This window comes from Carassius auratus, chromosome 34, assembly GCF_003368295.1.
Source record: "Carassius auratus strain Wakin chromosome 34, ASM336829v1, whole genome shotgun sequence".
Taxonomy (NCBI): Eukaryota; Metazoa; Chordata; class Actinopteri; order Cypriniformes; family Cyprinidae; genus Carassius; species Carassius auratus.
Genome location: NC_039276.1, coordinates 3,171,895 through 3,193,263, shown reverse-complemented (window position 1 = coordinate 3,193,263; position 21,369 = coordinate 3,171,895). Strand labels below are relative to the sequence as shown.

Below are 21,369 nucleotides of genomic sequence, written 5' to 3'. Positions count from 1 at the left end.
GTATATCCCTCCTGCAAATTCATAATGTTTTCATTTATTTATTTATTTTCTTACTACAGCGTGGGACTTTTATTTTGACAGACCCCGTGACTTTTGGCTGCGCGCGTCATTAAACAGGAAGACTGTAGTAGCATTGATCATGACACTCAAGTGTTGCCCTTTTCTGTACACATGGGCGATAAAACATTGTTCTTACATGCACGTTAAGCGTGCAGTTGTGCATCCGACACAATCAGTAGCGCGCATCTGTGGGACTTGAGCACACCTGTCCTCTAATAACACGTGCTCTGCTGCAGCACAGGGCTCTCGTGCTGTGTGTACATGTGTGTGTTATGTCATGGCTAGCTGATGTTGAAGGTACTGTGAATCTCTCTTAACAGAACATCATCCTGTTCAACACACGTGCTGCTTCAGATGGAGCTGACTTTCAGTGTTCAGAACTTACTCTTAGTATGTGTTTGCTAGTTGACTCTCAGGGAGACAAGTTAAAGGCAGTGTTAAAGTTAAACATTAACATTCAGCTCATTTTGGTTATGGCAAAACCAAAACTAAGAAGCTTTTAACAAAGATTGTGAGAATTCACATAAACAGAATAGACATGTATACAGGATGACATTTTGTACATATGCTTAATATTAGTAAAGAATATATATATATATATATATATATATATATATATATATATATATATATATATTACTTTAAATTAAAAAAAACTGAGATTTTATATATATATATATATATATATATATATATGACGTTCCCAATAAACCCAATTTATTAAGTTTGCAAGATTTATTTCCATTACATGTATTATATATTATTAAATATATTATTTTTAATTAGCCAATTTTATTATTTAGATCTAATATATATTTATTTAATGCCTGCAAGTTTTTCAGGATTGATTGTTTCCTTTTCATTCATATTTATAATACTTATATTTATCATATTTATAAAAAATGTATTTCATGCATTATACATATATATATATATATATGTGTGTGTGTGTGTGTGTGTGTGTATAATATTGTACTATATTATATTGAAATCATGCGATTTTTTTTTTTGTCCTATAGCCTACATGAAAAAAAATAGAAAAAGGCATGATATATGCACTTGTTTACATATTACAATTATTTTAATCAAAATTTAAGTACTTATTAATTTTGTGTTTTTTTAAGTGAATAGCAGTAGTGATTGCAGAATTTTCTAATTTAATTTTATAATGAGTGTGTGATTAACATGTATTTCTGAATGTCTTAATATTTGATGTTCTTTTGCTTGAGAAGCAGCATTCAAGCTTACATGGACTAAACCTGATGATCTGAATCTGATCTGTCTAGTAGTCTGATGTGGAGTGAGTCCTGACGGCATCCGTCCTCTGCCATGTTCCGGCTCCGATCGTTTCGGGTGTGTTCCCGCAGGCTGTTTCACAGCGGGGCCGTCAGCCGTGATCAGGTGCTAGACCAGCTTCAGACGTGCTCCGCTGAAGACCAGGTGTTCGATGTGGTGGGCCGGAACAAAGCCAAGCTGTCGGCGAGCCATGTGAGCTTTGCTATTGGACAGCTGTGGAGGTTTCAAAGAGAGCGGCCACACATGCTCAGAACCATCGAGCAGGTCCGGAATCATCCGCAGTTCCTGACGCTTCAAGTTCTGGCTGAAAATAAGATCAGCCTCATGGATGATGCTTCAGTGGTGGATATGCTTTATGTTGTGCTCAGGTACAGAGTGAACATATGAAGCTCAAGTAAAAGCTCTGTTCCAAACGCTTCTTTTTTGCTTCGTATTTGTGCATATTTATAGTGTTGTGTTATTAATTATTCCTCTGTACAATCTATCTGAATCAAAAAGATTTCTAGGCATTTAGTCATGTTTCATTTCAGTCAGAATGCTCCTTAAGTAGGCAGCTATCTATCTAGGGCAGGTTCTGGAACAGAGCTGTTGTCTAAACTGTCCTAATTAAATGTGAGTGGGGAAAGTAACCAGCCTCTTGCGTTTGTCTTGTTATGCAGGCTTCAAGTAGAACACCATGACTCTCTTGTTCAGCAGCTGGTGACAGAGGCTTGGAACAGACTAGAGAGGTACCCGAAAAAGCCTCACATAAATGCATCCATATGCTATGTACAATATATTCTATGATTATTGCAAAATCTGCAATTTCATGCATATATTTTATGCAAAATAGGCATTTTTGTGTTATATATGTAAATGTGAAATATGCAGTATATTTGTCTTTATTACAAAATATGCAAGTAAATCTTCTTATGCAAAATGCATATAAATATTCATGTAAGTGTAAAATTTACAGTATGTGTTATTTATTATTGCAAAATTATGGAGCCCCTAAAGGGACATGGTGGTAGGAAAAATATGAGGTGGGAGATATTTAAAAAAATATTTTTAAACTCTTTTGCATTTTATGCTAGTTTTGAAAAATATTTTTCCGACCACCATGTCCCTTTAGAAGCTTTGTACGAAATATACTTATAAATGCATGTTTAATTTATTTATGCAAAACATGCATATAGACTCTACAGTGTATATCTTCATATGTATTTATGCAAAATATGCTTATATATTCTGTATAAATAATGGAAAAAATACAATATATACACACAGGCGCACATTAAAATTACACAAAATGTACAGTAAATAAATATTAAGTATTTAAAATAAACATTTTAATATTTATATTTATGCATCCATGTTTGTGTTTGTGTTCGTTCCCTGCATTTCGAAGATGCTTGTTTTACAAACAAGGCCCAGTTTGACGCCGGATTTGCACATTGTTTATTTCTTAAGGATAATGCAGTCCCAACGAAAAAGGGTCACGATCGTGTGTTGGAACCTCATGCAGTTTCAGTACATACTACATAGAGACGTTGTTGCTGATGCTGCTCTCGTTCAGTTTCAGCCTCGGGATCTGATTCTGGATCATAAATAAACGGTTGAATCTGACTGTTAGCCATGGTTTGTTTTGGATGTTTTTTTCCTCACAGTAATGTCACAGCTTCCAAACGCTCTCGACGCAAAAGCCTACTGGCGCTCGTGATTCTTTAGCTCCGCCCACACGTCACGCCTCCAGCCACTTGCGTTTTTCCGTACAGACTATCTTTCTCTTATGAATATAATAAAACTAAAGACTTTTTGGAGTTATGAAGGATGCAGTACTACTCTATAGGTACTCAAGATTAACAGGATATTGAGTGAAAACGAGCATTTCACCCCCCCCCTTTAAAAACATAGACTGCCTGTACATGCCCCTTAAAAGTGAAATGAAACATTTAAATCAAGCTTTCTGTGCTTTCAGATTCCAGATGGCAACACTCTCAAAGTTTGCGGTTTGTCTGAGCGATCAGTTCCTGCAGCATAGTCCACTGATGGGTCAGATTACACAAATAGTGAGTCAAAGACTGGACTCCATTCAAGATGCCAGGTGTGCTTTTTTTAACAATCATGCACATTAAAGCTGTAATGCACCAAAAGATATGTATTTACTCATATCCTCCTGACAGAGTGCTCACACCCTTGATGAATAGTATTTTTGCCCTGGTGTCACCACAACTACGGGATGCACTGTTTAAAAAAGCAGACTTCCTTCTGGACCATACAAACCCATTGCACTTCAACAACCCCAGGAGGGTCGTGCAGTTCATCCGGAACGTCAAACAGATTCACCGGCCGCTCCTGGAGAAATGCAACCAGCTTCTCCTGCAGAACGTCCCGCGGATGGACGTAGAGCACATCAGCATCATTCTGGGGCTGTATCACTCCATGCAGTACAATAACTGTGATTTCCGGCTGGCTGTGAGACAGAGACTCCTGGAGCTGGTGGACACCAGCACTGATCCTGCCACTTTCACCAAACTCTTCGCTTCTTTAGGACCTTTAGGTGGGCAAGGTGTCAGAGAGGGGTGAGCAAGGGAAAGTATCCCGTTTTCTTTTAAGAAATATTCTGTTATGTCAATGTTACTTTATCATCACGTCAGCATGATTTGATTTGTTTGACTGGTCTTGCAGGTTAGAGAGTACTGCGCTGCTATTGGCTGATGAGCTGAATCCCCATCAGGCTTTAGGTGTGGTGGAGACAATGGAGGAGATGCAATGCAGAAACCTTCAGTTGATAAACAAGTAAGAACAATCTGCATGTCATTCACGCCTCAGAACCTTGCAGACAAATAATTATTAGAGTTGGGGTTGGTGTATGAGATCTCAGAACGATGTCATTGCTTGGCAGTCTGTTAGTCTATATGGGGTTCTGTGTTTTTCGACAGGATGGCAGCAGTGCTCTTAAAGAATCTGGAGACGTACAGGTCAGTGGAAATCACTCGAATCACTCAGTCTCTCATCCTGCTGCACTGCCAGAATCCCCAGATCTTCTCCAGACTCAAAGCCATACTGCTGCAGTAAGTGTCTCCTAAAGTGTTGAGTCTTATAATTAAAGGGCTAGTTCATACAGAATGCGAAATTCTGTCATTATTTACTCACCCTTGTGTCATTCTGAAGCTTTGTGGTGTTTTTTTCATTACTGTTAGAAAAAAGTTTTTTATGCTCATGCAGGCTGCATTTATTTGAATACAATAAAGGCAGCAATATTGTGAAATTTTTTTTAAATTTAAAAATAACTTTTTTATTATTATTATTATTATTATTATTATATTTTAAAATGTAATTTATTGAATAATATTTTCTTACAAAAACAAAACAAACGTCTGAACAGTATTGTATATAGAATTTTAAGTCATTTTATTTGGAGTCTTTGGGTCCTTACAATTAACAGTTCTTTCTCAGACTTCGTTAATATTATTTAATATATTAATTTCAACATTTAATAATATTTTATTTTTTTTATTTAAAATTGTACCTGTTATCATAAGTAGCATGGACAATGAATTTTTATATCATTATAATAATTATTATAATATAATTTAATAGTTATATTTTTATGATATAATTAATTATTATAGAAACATATGTTGTATTTTATGAATTAACTTGAAGAAAAAATAACAACAGACTAATACATTCTGTAAAAAATAAATAGATTGCTCGTCATTTTTACTAACTAATGAGACTTTGTTTTAAAGAAATAAGACTATTAAAGTATCTTATTTAACACATTTAGGTTTTTAAAGATTGTTGTTTTTCTGTATTTGATCGGTCATCGCTCAGGTACCTGCAGGCCAGTGTGTATCCATACGAGGTGACCATGCTAACCAGGGTCCTGTCCCTGCTTCCTTCTCCCCGCCACGATGAGGCCGTCCTTTCCCGGGTGAACGCCGTGATCCCACAGTGCAGCCTAAACGACCTCAACACTTACTCCATGGTCATCGCCAAGTGGATTCGCAACGATCCTTCGTACCGGCACAACACCTCCAGCAAGTACGTGCGCCTGCTGCAGACCCTGAACCGCTGCGGGCGTGAGCGGCTGCACGGCTTCCAGAGTCTGGACGTGGTGCTGGAGGAAGTGAAGTGTTTGTCGGGGGAGTGGTTTGATGAGATGCTGCTGGAGGAGACTATGGTCACCATGCAGAAACTGATCGACCAGATATCCTGGACTAACGTGCATGAGCTAGGCGTTTATCTGACCAGGACTAACTACTTCTGTGCCGCACTGATGGACCGCATCGCTAGTGTGACGATTGAAAATATAGACAAGGTGGGAGTCATTTGACATGCTGTTTCAATACATTTTATTTATTATAAGGTTAATTGTATATGCTTTTTATAATGTGATTTCAGTAGTATTTATGTACTGTTATTATTATTATTTTTAACTGTTTTATTTTTATTTTAGTTTAAGTTTTTGTAATTTTATTTTGTCTTTTTTTAATTTTTTTCAGTTAGCATGCATTTATATATATATATAGATATATATATGTATAATTTTTTTTTTTTCATCTGATGAGATGCAGTATATACATCACTGTTTAAAAGTTTGGGGCCAGTAATAATTTTGTTATTGAATAAATCTCTTGTGCTCATCAAGGTTATATTTATTTAATCTAGTAAAAACTGTAAAATTTTGAAATGTTATTACACTTTAAAAAACTGTTTTCTATTTGAATATATTTTAAACTGTAATTTATTCCTGTGATGCAAAGCTGAGTTTCTGAATTATTACTCCAGTCTTCAGTGTCACATGATCCTTCAGAAATCATTCTAATATGCAGATTTGCTGAAACATTTATTATTATTATTATTATTATTATTATTATTAATTAAAATAAAATAATCGGAAGCACCTGTTGTTAAATACTTTGTTTATGTCTTCCAAACAGATTCATTACTCTGCAACTTATTCCATTTTGCTGCCTTTCGCTGTGCTAAATTATGACTCACCGAAGGCGGAGGAGTTTTTTGACGTGTGCATTCAACATTTCACTCCATATATTTGTAAGATCCTTCTTCTATGCATTTTTAAAATGTCTAATCTTAAAGACTTGGAATGTAACCTGTTTTTGCTGATTCTGACAGCTTCACTGGACCCTCATCTACTGGTTCTCTTGGCTTACGCGCTGGCTTTGGCTGATTATTTCCCTGAGGAAGTGGTCAGAGAGATCTTCAATGTGGACTTTCTTGCAAAGTTGGATGCCCATTTGGAGAGTATGTCTGTTTCTGAGATTATATAAATTCATTATATGAGATAATATAGTTATAGTCTATCAAGATGTAGATGAGTTTGTTTCTTCATTGGAACAGATTTGGAGAAATTAAGCATTGCATCACTTGCTTACCAATGGATCCTGTGCAGTGAATGGGTGCCGTAAGAATGAGAGTCCAAACAGCTGATAAAAACATCACAATAATCCACAAGTAATCCACATCACTCCAGTCCATCAGTTAACATCTTATGAAGTGAAAAGCTGCATGTTCGCATGAAAGAAATCAGTCATTAAGATGTTTAACTTCTAACTGTTTGCTTCCAGCTAAAATACGAGTCTATAATCAGGAGAGAAATATGCACACATCATGTGATGTTTGCAAGCAAAAAGAGCCCAGTTGTGAGTTTGGATTTGAGAGACAACAGGTGATGGACGTTTTGACTGGAGAAAGCTTTATATTGATTATGGATTAAAAATGATTTGTTTCAGACAAACACACAGCTTTTCACTTCACCAGATGTTCACTGATGGACTGGAGTGGAGTGGATTATTGTGAAGTTTTTATCAGCTGTATTAGTGCTCTGTTGCTTATTTGAGTGTTTTTTCTCATCGCTGACAGCGTTTCCAGATTCTCTAAACATGCGCATCCGTCTCCGTCTCATGGAGCTGAATCGGGCCGTGTGTCTGGAGTGTCCTGAGTTCCAGGTGCCCTGGTTTCATGAGCGCTACTGTAAACAGCTGCAGAAGAGAGGTCAGCATCAGTCCTCCAGGCTTCAGTGTCACATGATCCTTCAGAAATCTGCAGATATGCATTGTTGCTGCTCGACAGACATATCAGTGTTTAAACCATAGAAACCAGTATGCAGTTTAATGCATCTTTGATTAATAAAAACATTCTTTTCTTTTTCAAATTTTACTTTCCCTGTAATCAAATAGATTGAAACTGTTTAATGTACTGTAAAAACTGTAGCCAACAGCTCCATTAGTCCAGCTCAGCAGCAGATCCATAAGATGCTCGGTGACGTCCTGGGTGGGATGAACTGTGCCAAAGTAGGAGTGCTGACTCCATACTTCTATACCGTCGGTGAGTTTTGAACCAGTGTCACATGTAGAAGAAATGCACATTCCTTGGTCTCGTTGTGCACCTACACCTCAGAAAGCTACCTTCCTTTTCATCACAAATCCTTCTCAAAATATTTCTCCTATATAGCTAGAGGCCCCTTTTCCACCTGTCTTTAAATATATGACACAGCATAGTTTAACAATGAAATGAGATATACGCAGAATTTCTGAAATTAAGTCAGAATTTACTTTAAAAAGATGAAATGTGAATTGTTAATTCCCAACACTGTGGGTAAATATTGTACACGTTTGATAAACAGCAATGCAGGAACAGTAAATAACACTCTTTAGGTCTGATCTGTTTTAACGGAATATTATTATTTATAGTTGTTATATTATTGCATATAGTTTTTATAGTTGCAATACAGTTTAATTCATGCCCATTACCGTGTCAAAAAAAGACTAAATCATTTGTCTTAGATTTAACATTATATGTATATATGAACTTTTCAAACAAAAATGAAGGCAAAATAATTAGCCTTAGGTCTAACATCTGTTTGAACTAATTTAATTTATTTTATACAATTTCATTAAATGCTTAATCATTACTTTGTCAAAATAGACTAAATCATTTGACTTGGGTTTAAGATTGTTTCAACAGAATAAATTATTACATTTAATTTTATGCAACAATTTCATTCCCATGCTTAAGCATTACCTTTGTAAAACAAAAATAAAGGCAAAATAATTTGCCTTAGGTCTAACATCTGTTGTAACTGGAAGACTGTAATTATTTTTATTTGATTTGATTTCATGCAATACAAGTTTATTTCTATGCTTAAGTATTGTCTTCTCAGTATGGTTTGTCGTTGAGTGCTATGTGCCATTAAGTATATTAGCATAGATTTGATGTATAGTGACCCAGTGTAATATTTTATTGACTAAATGCATTTACAGACATAAGGTGGTACAGGATGCCAGTCCTAGATACAGCTTTGCTGCTTCTGTAGGCAAATGACAGCTGTGATATTTTTGCCATTAGATTTTGAACTTGTCCTGGATCGCCATCTTCATCCAGTACCATACAGCGAGCAGATTCAGCTGCAGATCAGCGAGAGCGGAAACGTTCACTGGGAGTCCGGATCGGCAGACAGAGAGAGGACGGAGCTGCCGCCCGGAGCTTGCCGGTATGCATCATGTGACCTGCACACGCTCTGTTGTGCACAGGACAAGTAAAAAAACATATATAATATGATTCTCTAAATCTGTCCAGCATTGCATTGGAATTCCTGGACTCTAAATCCTTCTGCAAAAATTCCTGGCACATGAAAGGAGAGGCCATGATGAAGAAAAGACATCTGGAAATTCTAGGATATCATGTATTACAGGTCGGAAGAAAGACAACGCATTATACTGATTCTAAATTGTTGAGTGTGGTTTTGCTAATAATGCAGTTTTCTACACAGATTCCTCACTTTGAATGGAACTCAATGGAGCTTTCCACAGAAGATGCATGGAAAGAATATCTGAGGAAGAAGATATTCTCAGAGTTACCCTGAGACATTGAAACTTGCAAGATAGGATAGCAATCTTATATTAAGTGCTAATTTTTTAATAAATTATATTACGTCATTTCAGGAAGAAATGCATTGCTGTTTGCCTTTAAATATGTATTTGTTATTATGCATTTTATATAAAAGAGAAAAGAGGTGTGTATGGATAAAAATAAGTACATTTTAATTTTGATATCCATTGTAGAAACGTTTTTCTTAACTGCTCCACATTTCACAACAGAACCCAACATGAAATATACATCTGTTGTCATTTTTACTCTTATACTTCTGGAAAGAAGAGGGATGAGGGATTTGTAATGTCAGCATCAAAAGAAAGTTGAAAAGTTGCATTTTGATTAAAACTTACAAAGACTGGGAATGGGAATCATAGTGAATATATGATTTCATATTGACTTTAAATGTTTTTGGTGGATTATGCTGCTTTAAAATATAGTTAGACTTTATCGGACACAAACTGTAAGTTATGATGATGTTTTTAAAGTTTAGGCATCTTTGCTGCATTTAGTCTCATAGAAACGCAGGAGGCGCCGGCAGCATATCGCATCTCTTGTATCATTCCTGACCACTGTTTCTTGTCTTCCTCATACCTAGATAAAACATACATTAAAAAAAGAGTGTTTTTAGATGTAACCCCAGTTGGAATGATACATTACCAGTTAAAAGTTTACATGCACTTTTCATGATTTCAAAACCTTTTCTCTTATTGCTCACCAAGGCTGCTTTTATTTGATCCAAAAGTACAGTAAAACAGTAGTATTGTGAAATATTATTACCATTTAAAATAACTGTTTTCTATTTGAATGTAGTTAACATTTTATTTATTCCCGTGATGGAAGTTTCAGCATCATTACTCTAGTCTTAAGAGTCACATGATCCTTTTTATTTTAACTGTGGCACATTCTCTTTTAGATTCTTTGATGAGCAGGAAGTTCAAAAGAACAACATTTATTGGAAAAAAAAATTTTTTTTATCCCAACTGAGTGCTAGTGTATGATGAATATAATTCAGATGGATTATTGGTGTGTAAAGCAGAAGACTTACTGCCAGATGTCTGGAATTTCTGATGGGACACAGTGTTTGTCCTCGTTCTCCTGCACGGCGAAGCCCCCCACCGCATACAGGACACCAGCAGCACTGACCAAATTCACAGAACTTCGCTCCTGCACAAATTCACTGAACGGCTCCCATCTATAAAAAAAAAAAAAAAAGGGGGGGGGGTTAAACTGATTCTGATAGCTTTGTAGAGGATAATTACAAATTACAAAGGATAACTACAGTTAAGTAAACAACGGGTGAATTTTAAATATTTTTGCCATTTATATTTAACTTCACATGAAAAACAGTTATTAGAATTATTAAACACTTTGCTTCATTTGTCTTTCAAACCTATATGGTTCAAACCAAACATATCTTGCTGAAAATATTTTTTGATTCAGTTATAATTTTGTAGGTTTTCCATGTGTCCTTAAGATCCTTTTTTTTCAGTCAAAATGTACATTTATGCATTTAGCAGACACTTTAATCCAAAACGACTTACATTCAGGCTATACATTTATAACGTACCAGTATTTGGACATCTTTTAATAGAGGTTTTAATCATTTGCCTTCACTGTCGCTTTTCAGAGCGCCCTTCACAATGCACGCTTCCTAATTCTTCCTAGTTCGGAGTATGGAGCGTGAATCATTTGAACCAGTTCGGGAGTTCGGAGCGGGTTTGCGAATCAAAAAAATTGAATCAATTCGGGAGTTCGGAGTGGCTTCGCGGATCATTTGGATCAATTCGAGAGTTCGTAGCGGGTTTGCAAATCATTTGAGTCAGTTCGGAACGTTCGGAGCTGCTTCGCGGATCATTTGAATCAATTCGAGAGTTCGTAGCGGGTTTGCGAATCATTTGAGTCAGTTCGGAGCTGTTTCGCGGATCATTTGAATCAATTCGAGAGTTCGAAGCGGGTTTGCGAATCATTTGAGTCAGTTCGGAGCGTTCGGAGCTGCTTCGCGGATCATTTGAATCAATTCGAGAGTTCGTAGCGGGTTTGCGAATCATTTGAGTCAGTTCGGAGCGTTCAGAGCTGCTTCGCGGATCATTTGAATCAATTCGAGAGTTCGGAGCATAGACAGTGGTTCGGAGCGGGTTCGCGAATCAAATCAGTTCAGTTCGGGAGTGCGGGTTCGTGAATCATTTGAGTCAGTTTGGGAGTTCGGAGCGTGATTCATTTGAGTCAGTTCGGGAGTTCGGAGCTGGTTCGCGAATCATTTGAGTCAGTTTGGAAGTTTGAATGCAGTAATGCAGTAGCTCTTTCTAAGGGTATTTTTTCAAAATCCTTTTGCACATTTTATTTATGTTCAGTAGTTCTTTCTAGCTCAAGCAAATCCACAAACTAATAAAAGGATTTATTATTAAGGTTGCCTGTTGACTGCTGTATATAAAATATAGTTGTTGTTACCTCAGGGGATGAGTAGCCTGGTAATACCAGACTCTGCTACTTCACTCTGCTTCGTAGAGTACAGAAGCGAAATGAAATTGAGCGGAAGTAGGAAGTCTGACGTAGTCAGGCTAGGGGATGAGGGGAATCATCAAAAAAAAATTATATTTTTGTGGCTATAATAGAGTACCGGCACCTCTATTGGGTCACTTAAAGCACTGATGACAATATCTATATTTTAAAAGATAGCTGGAAAAAATAGGTAACTGTTATTAAGTGGTGGGAGTAACCATGCTTTTCGAAACTTTGAAGCAGTTAAATTTCGCTTTAATTTAGACGTTTTTTTTTTTGTTTGTTTGTTTTTTTTTATATCTTTTTGGTTCCAGGATTAAGTATACATTAAAAACAAGTGATGCATACATACTTGTTTTTTCCAAAGTCGTAGGCTTCACAAGAGGCTAAAAGGCCATCTTCATTGACCCCTCCAACCACAATGATCTTTCCACTGTGGGCGACGGCTCCAAACATTGACCTGGGTGTTTTCATGGCCGCCAGCTCTTTCCATTCAGACTTCTTGTGGTTGTACGCAAACATCTTGTTGATGGTCTTACTGTTCCACAGATGAAAACAAGCAATAAGGCCTCCTCTCAGACTTTTATTTTGTATTTATGATCATGTAAACTCAAACCTGGCCTACTTCTCATCCGTCTTTCCTCCTATGCAGTAAACTAGTCCATTTTGTGAGATAACACTGTGACCGTGAATTTTTAAGGGCAGTTTTTTGGTCTCCTGCCACTTCATCTTACTGCAAAGAGCAACAAAAGGTAATTAGATGGATTTGTAATTATTTGGCTTATGCATAGAAAATGCAGAAGAAACTTACTCGACATCATAACTCATCACTGAGTCCAGAGACTCGTTGGTCTGCAGGTCTTTACCAGCAACTGCAAACAAGAGGTTTTCAAACTCCCCCATAGAGAACAGACACCTGGGTGATGGCATCGGTGGCAGGGCTATCCAGTTTGGAGAATGTGTGTCCAGCTGAAGAATATGCATGATTTAAAATAAATTTTAAATGTATATAACTTTAGTTTTTTTCTTACTGATGAAATAGGCCTTTGTGTTAGGCCGGTTAAAGATTCGGGACTTTTTTTTGCACCTAAAACCATTTCCCAGAAATATAATGTCATAACGTTACAATTTAATGAATAGTGCACTCATAAATTAAAAATCGAGTCACCATTTACTCACCTTCATGAAATTTCAAACCGGTTTGCATTTGCAACACAAAAGTTGGCATTCTTAAATAAAACCATAAAAACTGTTAATTACTTAAAATAATTAGGCCTACGAAAAACCTAAACATATTTTGTATATAGACAAATAAAAAAACTAATAAAAACAACAAAATTACTAAAACATTTAAACTAAAATTAAAATACAATATAAAAAACTCATATATATATATATATATATATATATATATATATATATATATATATATATAAATATAAAAATTATATGAATACATTTATAAAACTATAAAATAGGAATATATAGGCTATTGCATGAATCATATAAAATTAAATAAAAGTAAATCTGTTTCATGTTTTTCTGCTTGAAATTCGTAAATTCTGTGCAAAATTTTTTGATGGCATTTAATGGATAAATAACATTCCTACTTACATCTTCTGTAATTAATTATGTACATTTACTAAGGCTACATGAATATGTATTGAGGCAAGTGTTGGTAATTTTTTGATTGGTTTTCTGAAATCGCGATTTGTGTCTAAAAACATGAGAGTAGGATTTCATTACCAAGGGTTAAAAGTACGACAGTGAAAAGCTCTAAGAAATTCAGAGACAGAATGTTGCTCTTGAAACGTATTATAAAATGAGTCCTTGTGCTAAATCCCAGGTTGCTGCAACACAAGTGTTCCCAAAAGATAAGTATAACAGGTTTGGAACAACCTGAAGGTGAGTCAGTGATGAGAGAACTTTCATTTTGAATAAATTACAGTCCGCTCACACCAAAAAAACTAACATTATCAACAGCTACAACCTCGTATAACGTTGTGCTTTTAAGGCCGGTAAATTCTGATGCCTGTCAACGAGTTAATCATTTTTCAGCTGGGAAAAAAACAATATGAAAGTGATTCCATCAAAATTGTTTCTCTATGTCATTATATTTATGCTATGAGAATAGGCAAAACCATAACACACAACTATAAAAAAAAGTGTAGTTGGAGTTAGAAACCTTGGTGTAAACGGCGTTTTTAGTGACTTGGCCTAACCTGGTAGAAATAGCACTGCAGTGGTGATTCCTTGTTGTCTTCATCAACAAACAGTCCTCCCAAAACATAGAGAAGGTTCTTCTTCGATGTGATGCTGACATGATTTCGAGGTATCTGCTCTGCTATGGCTGCTAGGAAGCATTCGTTTTCATGAGCATCGTAGGCCACGGCCGCGGTGTCGTTTATCATCAGGATGAGATCCCTGTTGAACATCCCCAGCCGTTTGCTGTTATTGAGATAACCAGGCAACACTTTTTCGCCTTCTTCTTCTTCGCCTTGCGGAAGTTTTCCAGCAAACGCCTCTTTGATGACCTTCAGCTTCTTGGCGAGCTCGGGGTCGGCCTTGATGATGTCGTCCTTTTCCACTTTCTCCTTAAAGTATTTCTCGGGTAGAAGTCGGAAGCGGATGTATTCAAACGCATCTCCCAAAGCTTTCGTCCGGTTTTCCTTGTTCTTCCCGACCCACTTCATCAAGAGCTCAAACACAACCTCTTCTTTTTCCACGTTCAGGGCATCACACCCGATGATAGCGAACAACTCAGGAGCATTGAACTCCAGAAAGTCCTCATCCTTGGATAAAGTCTCAAAACGCTCCGCTATGAAGTCCCTAGCAGCTATAGCGAGTCTAGGGCAGTTCAAAACCAGTCCCATTCTGAAGATGGCCAAGCAGTTACCCAACGAAAGCTTGTTTTGTAGATAGTTGACGCAAGCGGTGAACATGGATGGGATCTGGAACCTGTTGGCGACTGCGAAGACGTCTTGCACATTCTCATCTGTGATTTCGATGTCTGCCGAGTAGAGATAGTTCACAATCATGTCCATAATGGTGGGATCCACGTTCTCCAGGACTACTTCCTTGCTGGAGTCTTTCTTCTCAACACCGTCTTCAGTAAAGTACAGCTCTCGGAAATACGGGCTACATGCAGCCATGATGAGTTTGTGGCAGGGAAGACTCCGATCTCCAACCTTCAGAATACAATCCACAAACTTGTTCTCCTTCAGAAGTTCCTTCAAACCGTCCTGGAGCAGGGTGCTCTGAAAGAGCATCAGGTCCTCCTTGATTTCCTTGGGTTCCATCTCAAATCTTGGAGGACTTGAAGAAGATGCTATACTTCCTCTTGTCTTGCTGATCCAGTCATAAGAGGCTGAAATAACACAGAGCTCCAACACAACACTGCAATTTAAGTCTGCCCCTCTAAATATAGACCCCTCATCCAGTCAGAAAGAATTCAGGCTGACCGAACAGGAGGCCAGTGCCACGTGAAGCAGCTGTCAAAGACTGAAAAAGACAACTGTGAAACTTGGACACACTCGGAGGTGAGTGTGTGTTTGGTGCTATATTTCTAAAGGATGGAAGGAGTGATGCGTCAATAGGAAATCAACAGGTGTCTAAAGAGTTTTAAATCATTTTAAAGGTGTGTGTCATTACCTCAGTTTTGCACATGATGTCATTTGTATGACGCGTAAGTTTATAGGTCTGTGACTCATTTATGTTGTACTCTTCATGTGTGGTTTCTATTAATAGGAAAAGTTCAGCCAGAAATGAAAATGTTGTCATTATTTATGCACTTCCATGAGCTAGTTATAAAATGTATGTTTTTTTTTTTGTTTTTGTTTTTTTTGTAGCTTGACAGACTATAAAAGGTCATTGTAAATAGTTTGTAATTTTTTCTAAACTTACATTTTACATTTTTGTTCCACAGAAACATAGCGGCACACAAGTTTGGTACAACATGAGGGTGAGTAAATAATTATTATTGTGAAATGTTCCTTAAATGCTCTTTTTGCTTCATATTCTTCTGTTGCCTAAAAGGTCAGCAAACAGGTCATTTGTGAAGTAGTTGAGCTTCTCTGACACATTCTTAAACAGACTTGTCAAACCTGAGCCAGTGAATTACATATGATGATTTAAACAAACCATTACTATCAAAACTGATTAAAAATAAGAAACATTTTCCCCCGTCATGTGTTTTTTTACAACACAACAGCAGAATTAGCACGTGAAGTTACCTACACAAACAGTTTCTAATATACAAATATGATTTGATATTTTATACATATATAAATGTTTCTATTTCTGTGTCTATATTCATATTATACAAAATAACCTTTTTTTTCTCCAGCTTTTTTTCCTTACACTTGGCTTGCATATGATTTATAAACATTATCAAATAGCAAATAAATATTCTAAAAATAAATACAATTTTGACATTTTGCTAATAAAAAATGTTTCAATATCAGATCTAAATAATGTAACAACGCAATGCCAAAATACATATAATGGAGAAGAGCGTTTGAGCATCTTAACCCATAACTTCCCAGAGTCCCTGTAGTGTGAATCCATCTTTTAATTTCTCTATAGCCAGACCCAGCTCTTCAGAGAACACCGGCTCACGATCATGTTGCTTAAGGAGAGAAAAAAAGATGGAATTTAAATGGAAATGTTATCCAGATATATAGAAAGATAGCTAGATGATAACTGGATACATAAAAATAAATTACAGACAGATAGACAGACAGACAGATAGATAGATAGATAGATAGATAGATAGATAGATAGATAGATAGATAGATAGATAGATAGATAGATAGATAGATAGATAGATAGATAGATAGATAGAATTTACCTTATTTCCATCTGCAAAATAAGCCTTGAGGTGAAAAAAGAGAAGAAATTGCACATCAGTGATTGTACATCTACTGTAAGTCTTAAATTAGAGAGCATTCCTGATGTCAGAATCATCAGAGCTCTGTGTAAACATTTTTGACACCAGGCGACAAAAGTCTGTGTTGATGGAGCATTGTGAGTTGAGGCTTAGGCGATCAGCTATTTTCAGTGTGTGAGACACACACACACACACACACACACACAGAGCACTACGTGTTGAAAGCAGAGTGTCATTATCTCTGAGAGTAGCATATGAGGTAAAACTCACGGTAAAAGCGTCTGTGTGCTCATCTGGCTCAATCTCCACATCATCAGGCAGCTGTTCTACGGTTAGCTCCTCCAGAGGCTGAGGCTGAGACAGGAAGCCTATTTATTTTTCCATGTTATTTACCAGATTTTTGCTTTTAATTCACAGAAACTTGGAGCCATTCTAGCCATGTTTAAAACGGATGTGCCATTTTCAAATTAATGTATTTTTCAATATACATCAAAAATCTTCATCAATACCTTTTCTTCCATCTCATATTCCACTCCAAAAATGGGGTTTGCGGAGTACACTTTGTGTAAGGAGTTGATTTCCTTCACTGCATCTTGTAACTTGTCCATTGGATCGATCTTGAATCCCAGCACATAACCCCCCGTCTAGGAGAGAGAAATCAGCATGAAATGTTGCTACATTCACTCCAGGGAATTACAACCGTTAAAAGATTTGGGGTCAGTAAGATCTTTTCATGTTTTCATATTACAAATTAAAATAACTGCTTCCTATTTAAATCTATATTTTAAAATGTAATTTATTCCTGTGATGCGCAGCTGTATTTTCAGCATCATTCCTCCAGTCTTCAGTGTCACATGATCCTTCAGAAATCATTCTAATATGCTGATTTTAGCTGCTCAAGAAACATTTCCTATTATTATTAATGTTGAAAACAGTTGTGCTGCTTCATATTTTTGTGGAAAGTGTGATACATTTTTATAAGGACTCTTTAATAAATAACAAGTAAACAAGAACAGCATTTAACAACAACATTATAAATGTCTTTACTATCACTTTTGGTCAATATAACCTGTCCTTGCTAAATAATTTATTTAAAAAAAAAATTCACTCAGTGTATAAATTACTATCCTTTTATTCTCGATCACATCAAAAAGTTATTATGATGAGTGGAGTGATAATGAGCCCCATGATCCCACTCGTCACAATGATAATAATGTTAAGAAAAATGTACACTTTTAATGAGATGTTTGGGTCATTATAGGTCACATAATACAACACGTATGACAAAAGTTTTTCTGAAGATCTTGATGTTGCAGACTTACCTGTTGAGAGCTCTCAATCACAAGAGCAAGTCCAAATTTAGAGTCTCTAATCCTTATTGAGCGCTTCAAACAAGATAAGAAGAAAAAGAAAGCACAGTTTTAATAATTACAACTCATTACTGATGGCTCAGTGTTTTGAAGCAAAAGAAACACCCACAATTTGCAGATAGGGAATGCTGACGTTGAAGCTCTCGTTCATGTTGGCATGCCACACTATCCTCACATTAGTAATGAAAAACGTTCCAAGATTGCCCTGAAACACAAGGCCATGCTTCATTGTTTAAGGTCACAGCAACAGACTTTTCTCAGTTAGATTCCTATTAAACAATCAGTAATAATAATACTGTAAATCCACTGAAAATACCTGATCACTAGACAGGTTCCAGACTCCATTAATCTTGTCATAAACCTGCTCCTGTGGCAGAAGCCTCAGCTGTTTATTCTGAATAAGAGCTCCTCTTAGCTTTAGATCCCGATACATTTTGGAAGTCTCATAAGCTCTGAAAGAAACACAAATAATTAGTTTGGTAACTATTTTAATATTTTATTTATGTAAAGGCATGCTTTAATAGATCTTATTGTTTGTGTCAGCTGAATGAATACAATTAAATAAATACATTTTATTGACATTCCAATAATTTCAGCATACAGTTTTGTTGTATATTTTACTTTATTTTAAGAAACATGTTTCATAGGCTTTCCTAAAGTTATATATCCTCTGAGTAATTTATTTCATTAAAAGGTGACCATTTCTTTTAAGAAAACTTTTATTATTATTATTAATTTTGTAAGTTACCAAAGTACATAATACTAAACTAAACCAATCATTGAACCCAGGGGCTTTCTGTTTTGTCAGATTATGTGGTATGTCTTTATGTCCCTCTTTAAATCTAATATTTTTTGAAGTATTAAAAATTAGTTCAAAGTGCCGTAAAAAAAAAAGTGTGAAATTTATTATTCTGCTATTCACAAAATATATTACACAGATTATTGTGTATATTGAACTATAGCTCTACAGTAAATACTGTAGATTTAAATATTATATTATTGATTTAGTCAAAATGCCGACTCAAGTAATTTGAACTGTCATTATGTATAGCAGAAGTACCTGTGCACAGCAATGACGGATGTAAACAGTCTTGGACTTCCTGGGACCACATTGGTGAATATGAACTCAAATCTAGTGTTATTAGATTTGGTTAATATATAAAGTGCTTCAGTCTGACCTCTAAGTTTCTGAAAGAAAAAAAAGAGGGAATTTGAGACAAACTACATGAGCTATCAAAAAGGATTTGATGAAAACATGAAGCAAGATAACTCACTGAATTTGCTGTCCTTGTGGTGATATTAATAATGCAGTTGTATCCCACAGCTGTTCATAAATAAACATAAAATAGAAGGTTAATAAAAGACTTCTTCTGAATCTATTGAAAAGTAACACCAATTAAGCTTGGTTATATTTTAATAGAACTCTGATTGGATTCATCTGAAAGAAGAAAGTCATATACCCCTAGGATGGCTTGAGGGTGAGTAAATCATGGGGTCATTTACATTTTTGGGTGAACTAACCCTTTAAACATTCCTATGATGCATAAATGATTACATCACAAAAGAGCTACATCTGTCCAGTGCAATAAAATATGGCATTAGGTCTTTCTACTGTAGTTGACACCAGCATAAAGTTAATTAGATTACATTTTTTGAAATTATAATTGAATATTTCTCAAATACTCACACAAGTTGACTCTTGGAAGTGCCAATGAATGCCAAATTATCCTCAAATTGGTCACCAGGAGTCTTCCTATATAAAGACAAAGAAAGATGTCACAATTATGACAACTTAATATACATACAGAAAGGTAACAAGGCTGAAATAATTCGTTTAATCACCTCTATCACCATTATTTCCCTTTGTGTCCTCGATTGAATCCAGGCAGTCGATGAACGCTTCACCTGGTCTGGTTTTCATCTGCCTTAAATGAGATATTAAAACAGTTGCTAAGAGGAGTATAGGACACCAAATGGTTCAGTAAAAAAAATAAAAATAAAGTGTAATAATATGCCTTACGTATTATGTACTTATTTAAAATTTATTTTTTATTCAGAATGAGCTTTCATGATTATATTTTCAGTTTTAATATAAATTTGAGTTAAGTTTTTGGTGAATAATGTTATATTCACATGTTTCAGCTTTATTTTAATTAACACGTTTTTAACAGTTTTGTTATAATTTAGTTTACGATAATATTACTGGTATTAGTTTATAAACAATAAACCTGACTGATTCGATACAATGTTTAAATTCTCTAAAGATCACTTTATAATCTAAATTCATGGACTGACTCGAATGGAAATATATTATTGTCTAATAATAAATAATATCATTTTGTTATGTTATTTCCTCTGGGTTTCTAGCGCTGTTTGAGTACAAAAACGTCTTATGGGAACACTAGCACGTATAAGTTACATCTAAGTTATCTAAATGTATAAAATATCCGCCTATTTCACTATTAATGTATCTGATTTAATAAATAAACATAGCTAGCTTCTGAGCTAGCAGATTAGCCTGAGGACTTACTGCTGAGTGATATCAAATCTCACGTCTCTGTCCTCCCAGAGTGCGTCCAACACCGACGCCATGATCAGACCTCACGCTCAGCGTTTTAAACGTGAATTAAATCAAAGTAAATATGTTTATTTCTTTCTCCTTTCCTGACTGAAACGCTCAAGTCGTTGTATAAGAAGATTTAGTGCAGAGCGTCTTCACGTCACTACGGTAACAGTGAGCACGGCGAGCTGGAAGGGTCAAACCGCGAAAAATCTGAAAGTAGACATACCGGTATGCTACTTGCTTTATTAACTATTATATATATTTCTATATGGCAATTTAATAATAGCTGTCAAAAGTAATATGTGTTTTAAAGAAGCAGGCTATATGGGATCTATATTAGATTTTTATAAGATGTATATTATAATTATAAGACCCCCTCCTCATCACTACATATTATTAAGTAAAGTTTTTATTACTTGCACTACTGTCTGTTCATCAAGAAACACTGAGTAATCAATTTGCACACTGAAATATTCTCTATGCTCTTTACTGTCCGTGCACTAGTGTAAATTTTACATAGTCCATCTGTATAGTATATTCAAAGTACACCTATCTGTATATCATGTTGAAAGTATTCAAAATCTGTAAATTATGTCCATAATACTTCTGTATCTGTATAGTTATTGTACATATTGTAGACCTTGTATATTCTGTACTTACTGCTTATTGCACTTCTGTTTAGATGCTAACTGCATGATATTGTCTCTATCTATCCATCCATCTGTACTATTGGTCTGTCATATGCATGTGTATAAAATAAAAGCGTAATTAGATGTAGTAAAAGGGATAAATTATATTTCTTATGTTTT

At 35.7% G+C, this 21,369-nt stretch overlaps 3 protein-coding genes across 4 annotated transcripts; 1 reads left to right on the top strand and 2 right to left on the bottom strand.

The window, feature by feature from the left end:
* The first annotated feature begins 107 nt into the window (after positions 1-107).
* On the top strand, positions 108-9,396 carry fastkd1 (FAST kinase domains 1). Of its 2 annotated transcripts, none has more exons than XM_026217454.1 (15): positions 108-357; positions 1,350-1,724; positions 2,016-2,084; positions 3,314-3,439; positions 3,519-3,917; positions 4,024-4,134; positions 4,278-4,409; positions 5,176-5,662; positions 6,285-6,399; positions 6,481-6,609; positions 7,228-7,359; positions 7,579-7,692; positions 8,713-8,857; positions 8,944-9,058; positions 9,137-9,396. In XM_026217454.1, the coding sequence occupies exons 2-15, from the start codon at positions 1,390-1,392 to the stop codon at positions 9,227-9,229; spliced, it is 2,502 nt and encodes an 833-aa protein (XP_026073239.1). In that variant the 5' UTR covers positions 108-357; positions 1,350-1,389; the 3' UTR covers positions 9,230-9,396. The 2 variants fall into 2 exon arrangements, with proteins under 2 accessions (XP_026073239.1, XP_026073238.1); XM_026217453.1 differs by having other exon boundaries at positions 1,347-1,724.
* klhl41a (kelch-like family member 41a) lies at positions 9,384-15,182 on the bottom strand. The gene is made up of 6 exons (XM_026217455.1): positions 13,962-15,182; positions 12,551-12,708; positions 12,365-12,472; positions 12,092-12,277; positions 10,286-10,432; positions 9,384-9,831 (listed from the first exon to the last, which is right to left on the bottom strand). The coding sequence occupies exons 1-6, from the start codon at positions 15,036-15,038 to the stop codon at positions 9,720-9,722; spliced, it is 1,788 nt and encodes a 595-aa protein (XP_026073240.1). The 5' UTR covers positions 15,039-15,182; the 3' UTR covers positions 9,384-9,719.
* A 444-nt stretch (positions 15,183-15,626) lies between these two features.
* On the bottom strand, positions 15,627-20,726 carry LOC113052954 (Bardet-Biedl syndrome 5 protein homolog). Its single transcript, XM_026217456.1, has 12 exons — positions 20,528-20,726; positions 19,840-19,922; positions 19,685-19,750; positions 19,272-19,321; positions 19,058-19,185; positions 18,314-18,449; positions 18,107-18,202; positions 17,950-18,012; positions 17,137-17,271; positions 16,898-16,981; positions 16,589-16,612; positions 15,627-16,366 (listed from the first exon to the last, which is right to left on the bottom strand). Exons 1-12 carry the CDS (start codon positions 20,587-20,589, stop codon positions 16,265-16,267), a joined length of 1,029 nt encoding a protein of 342 aa, XP_026073241.1. The 5' UTR covers positions 20,590-20,726; the 3' UTR covers positions 15,627-16,264.
* Positions 20,727-21,369: the final 643 nt, after the last annotated feature.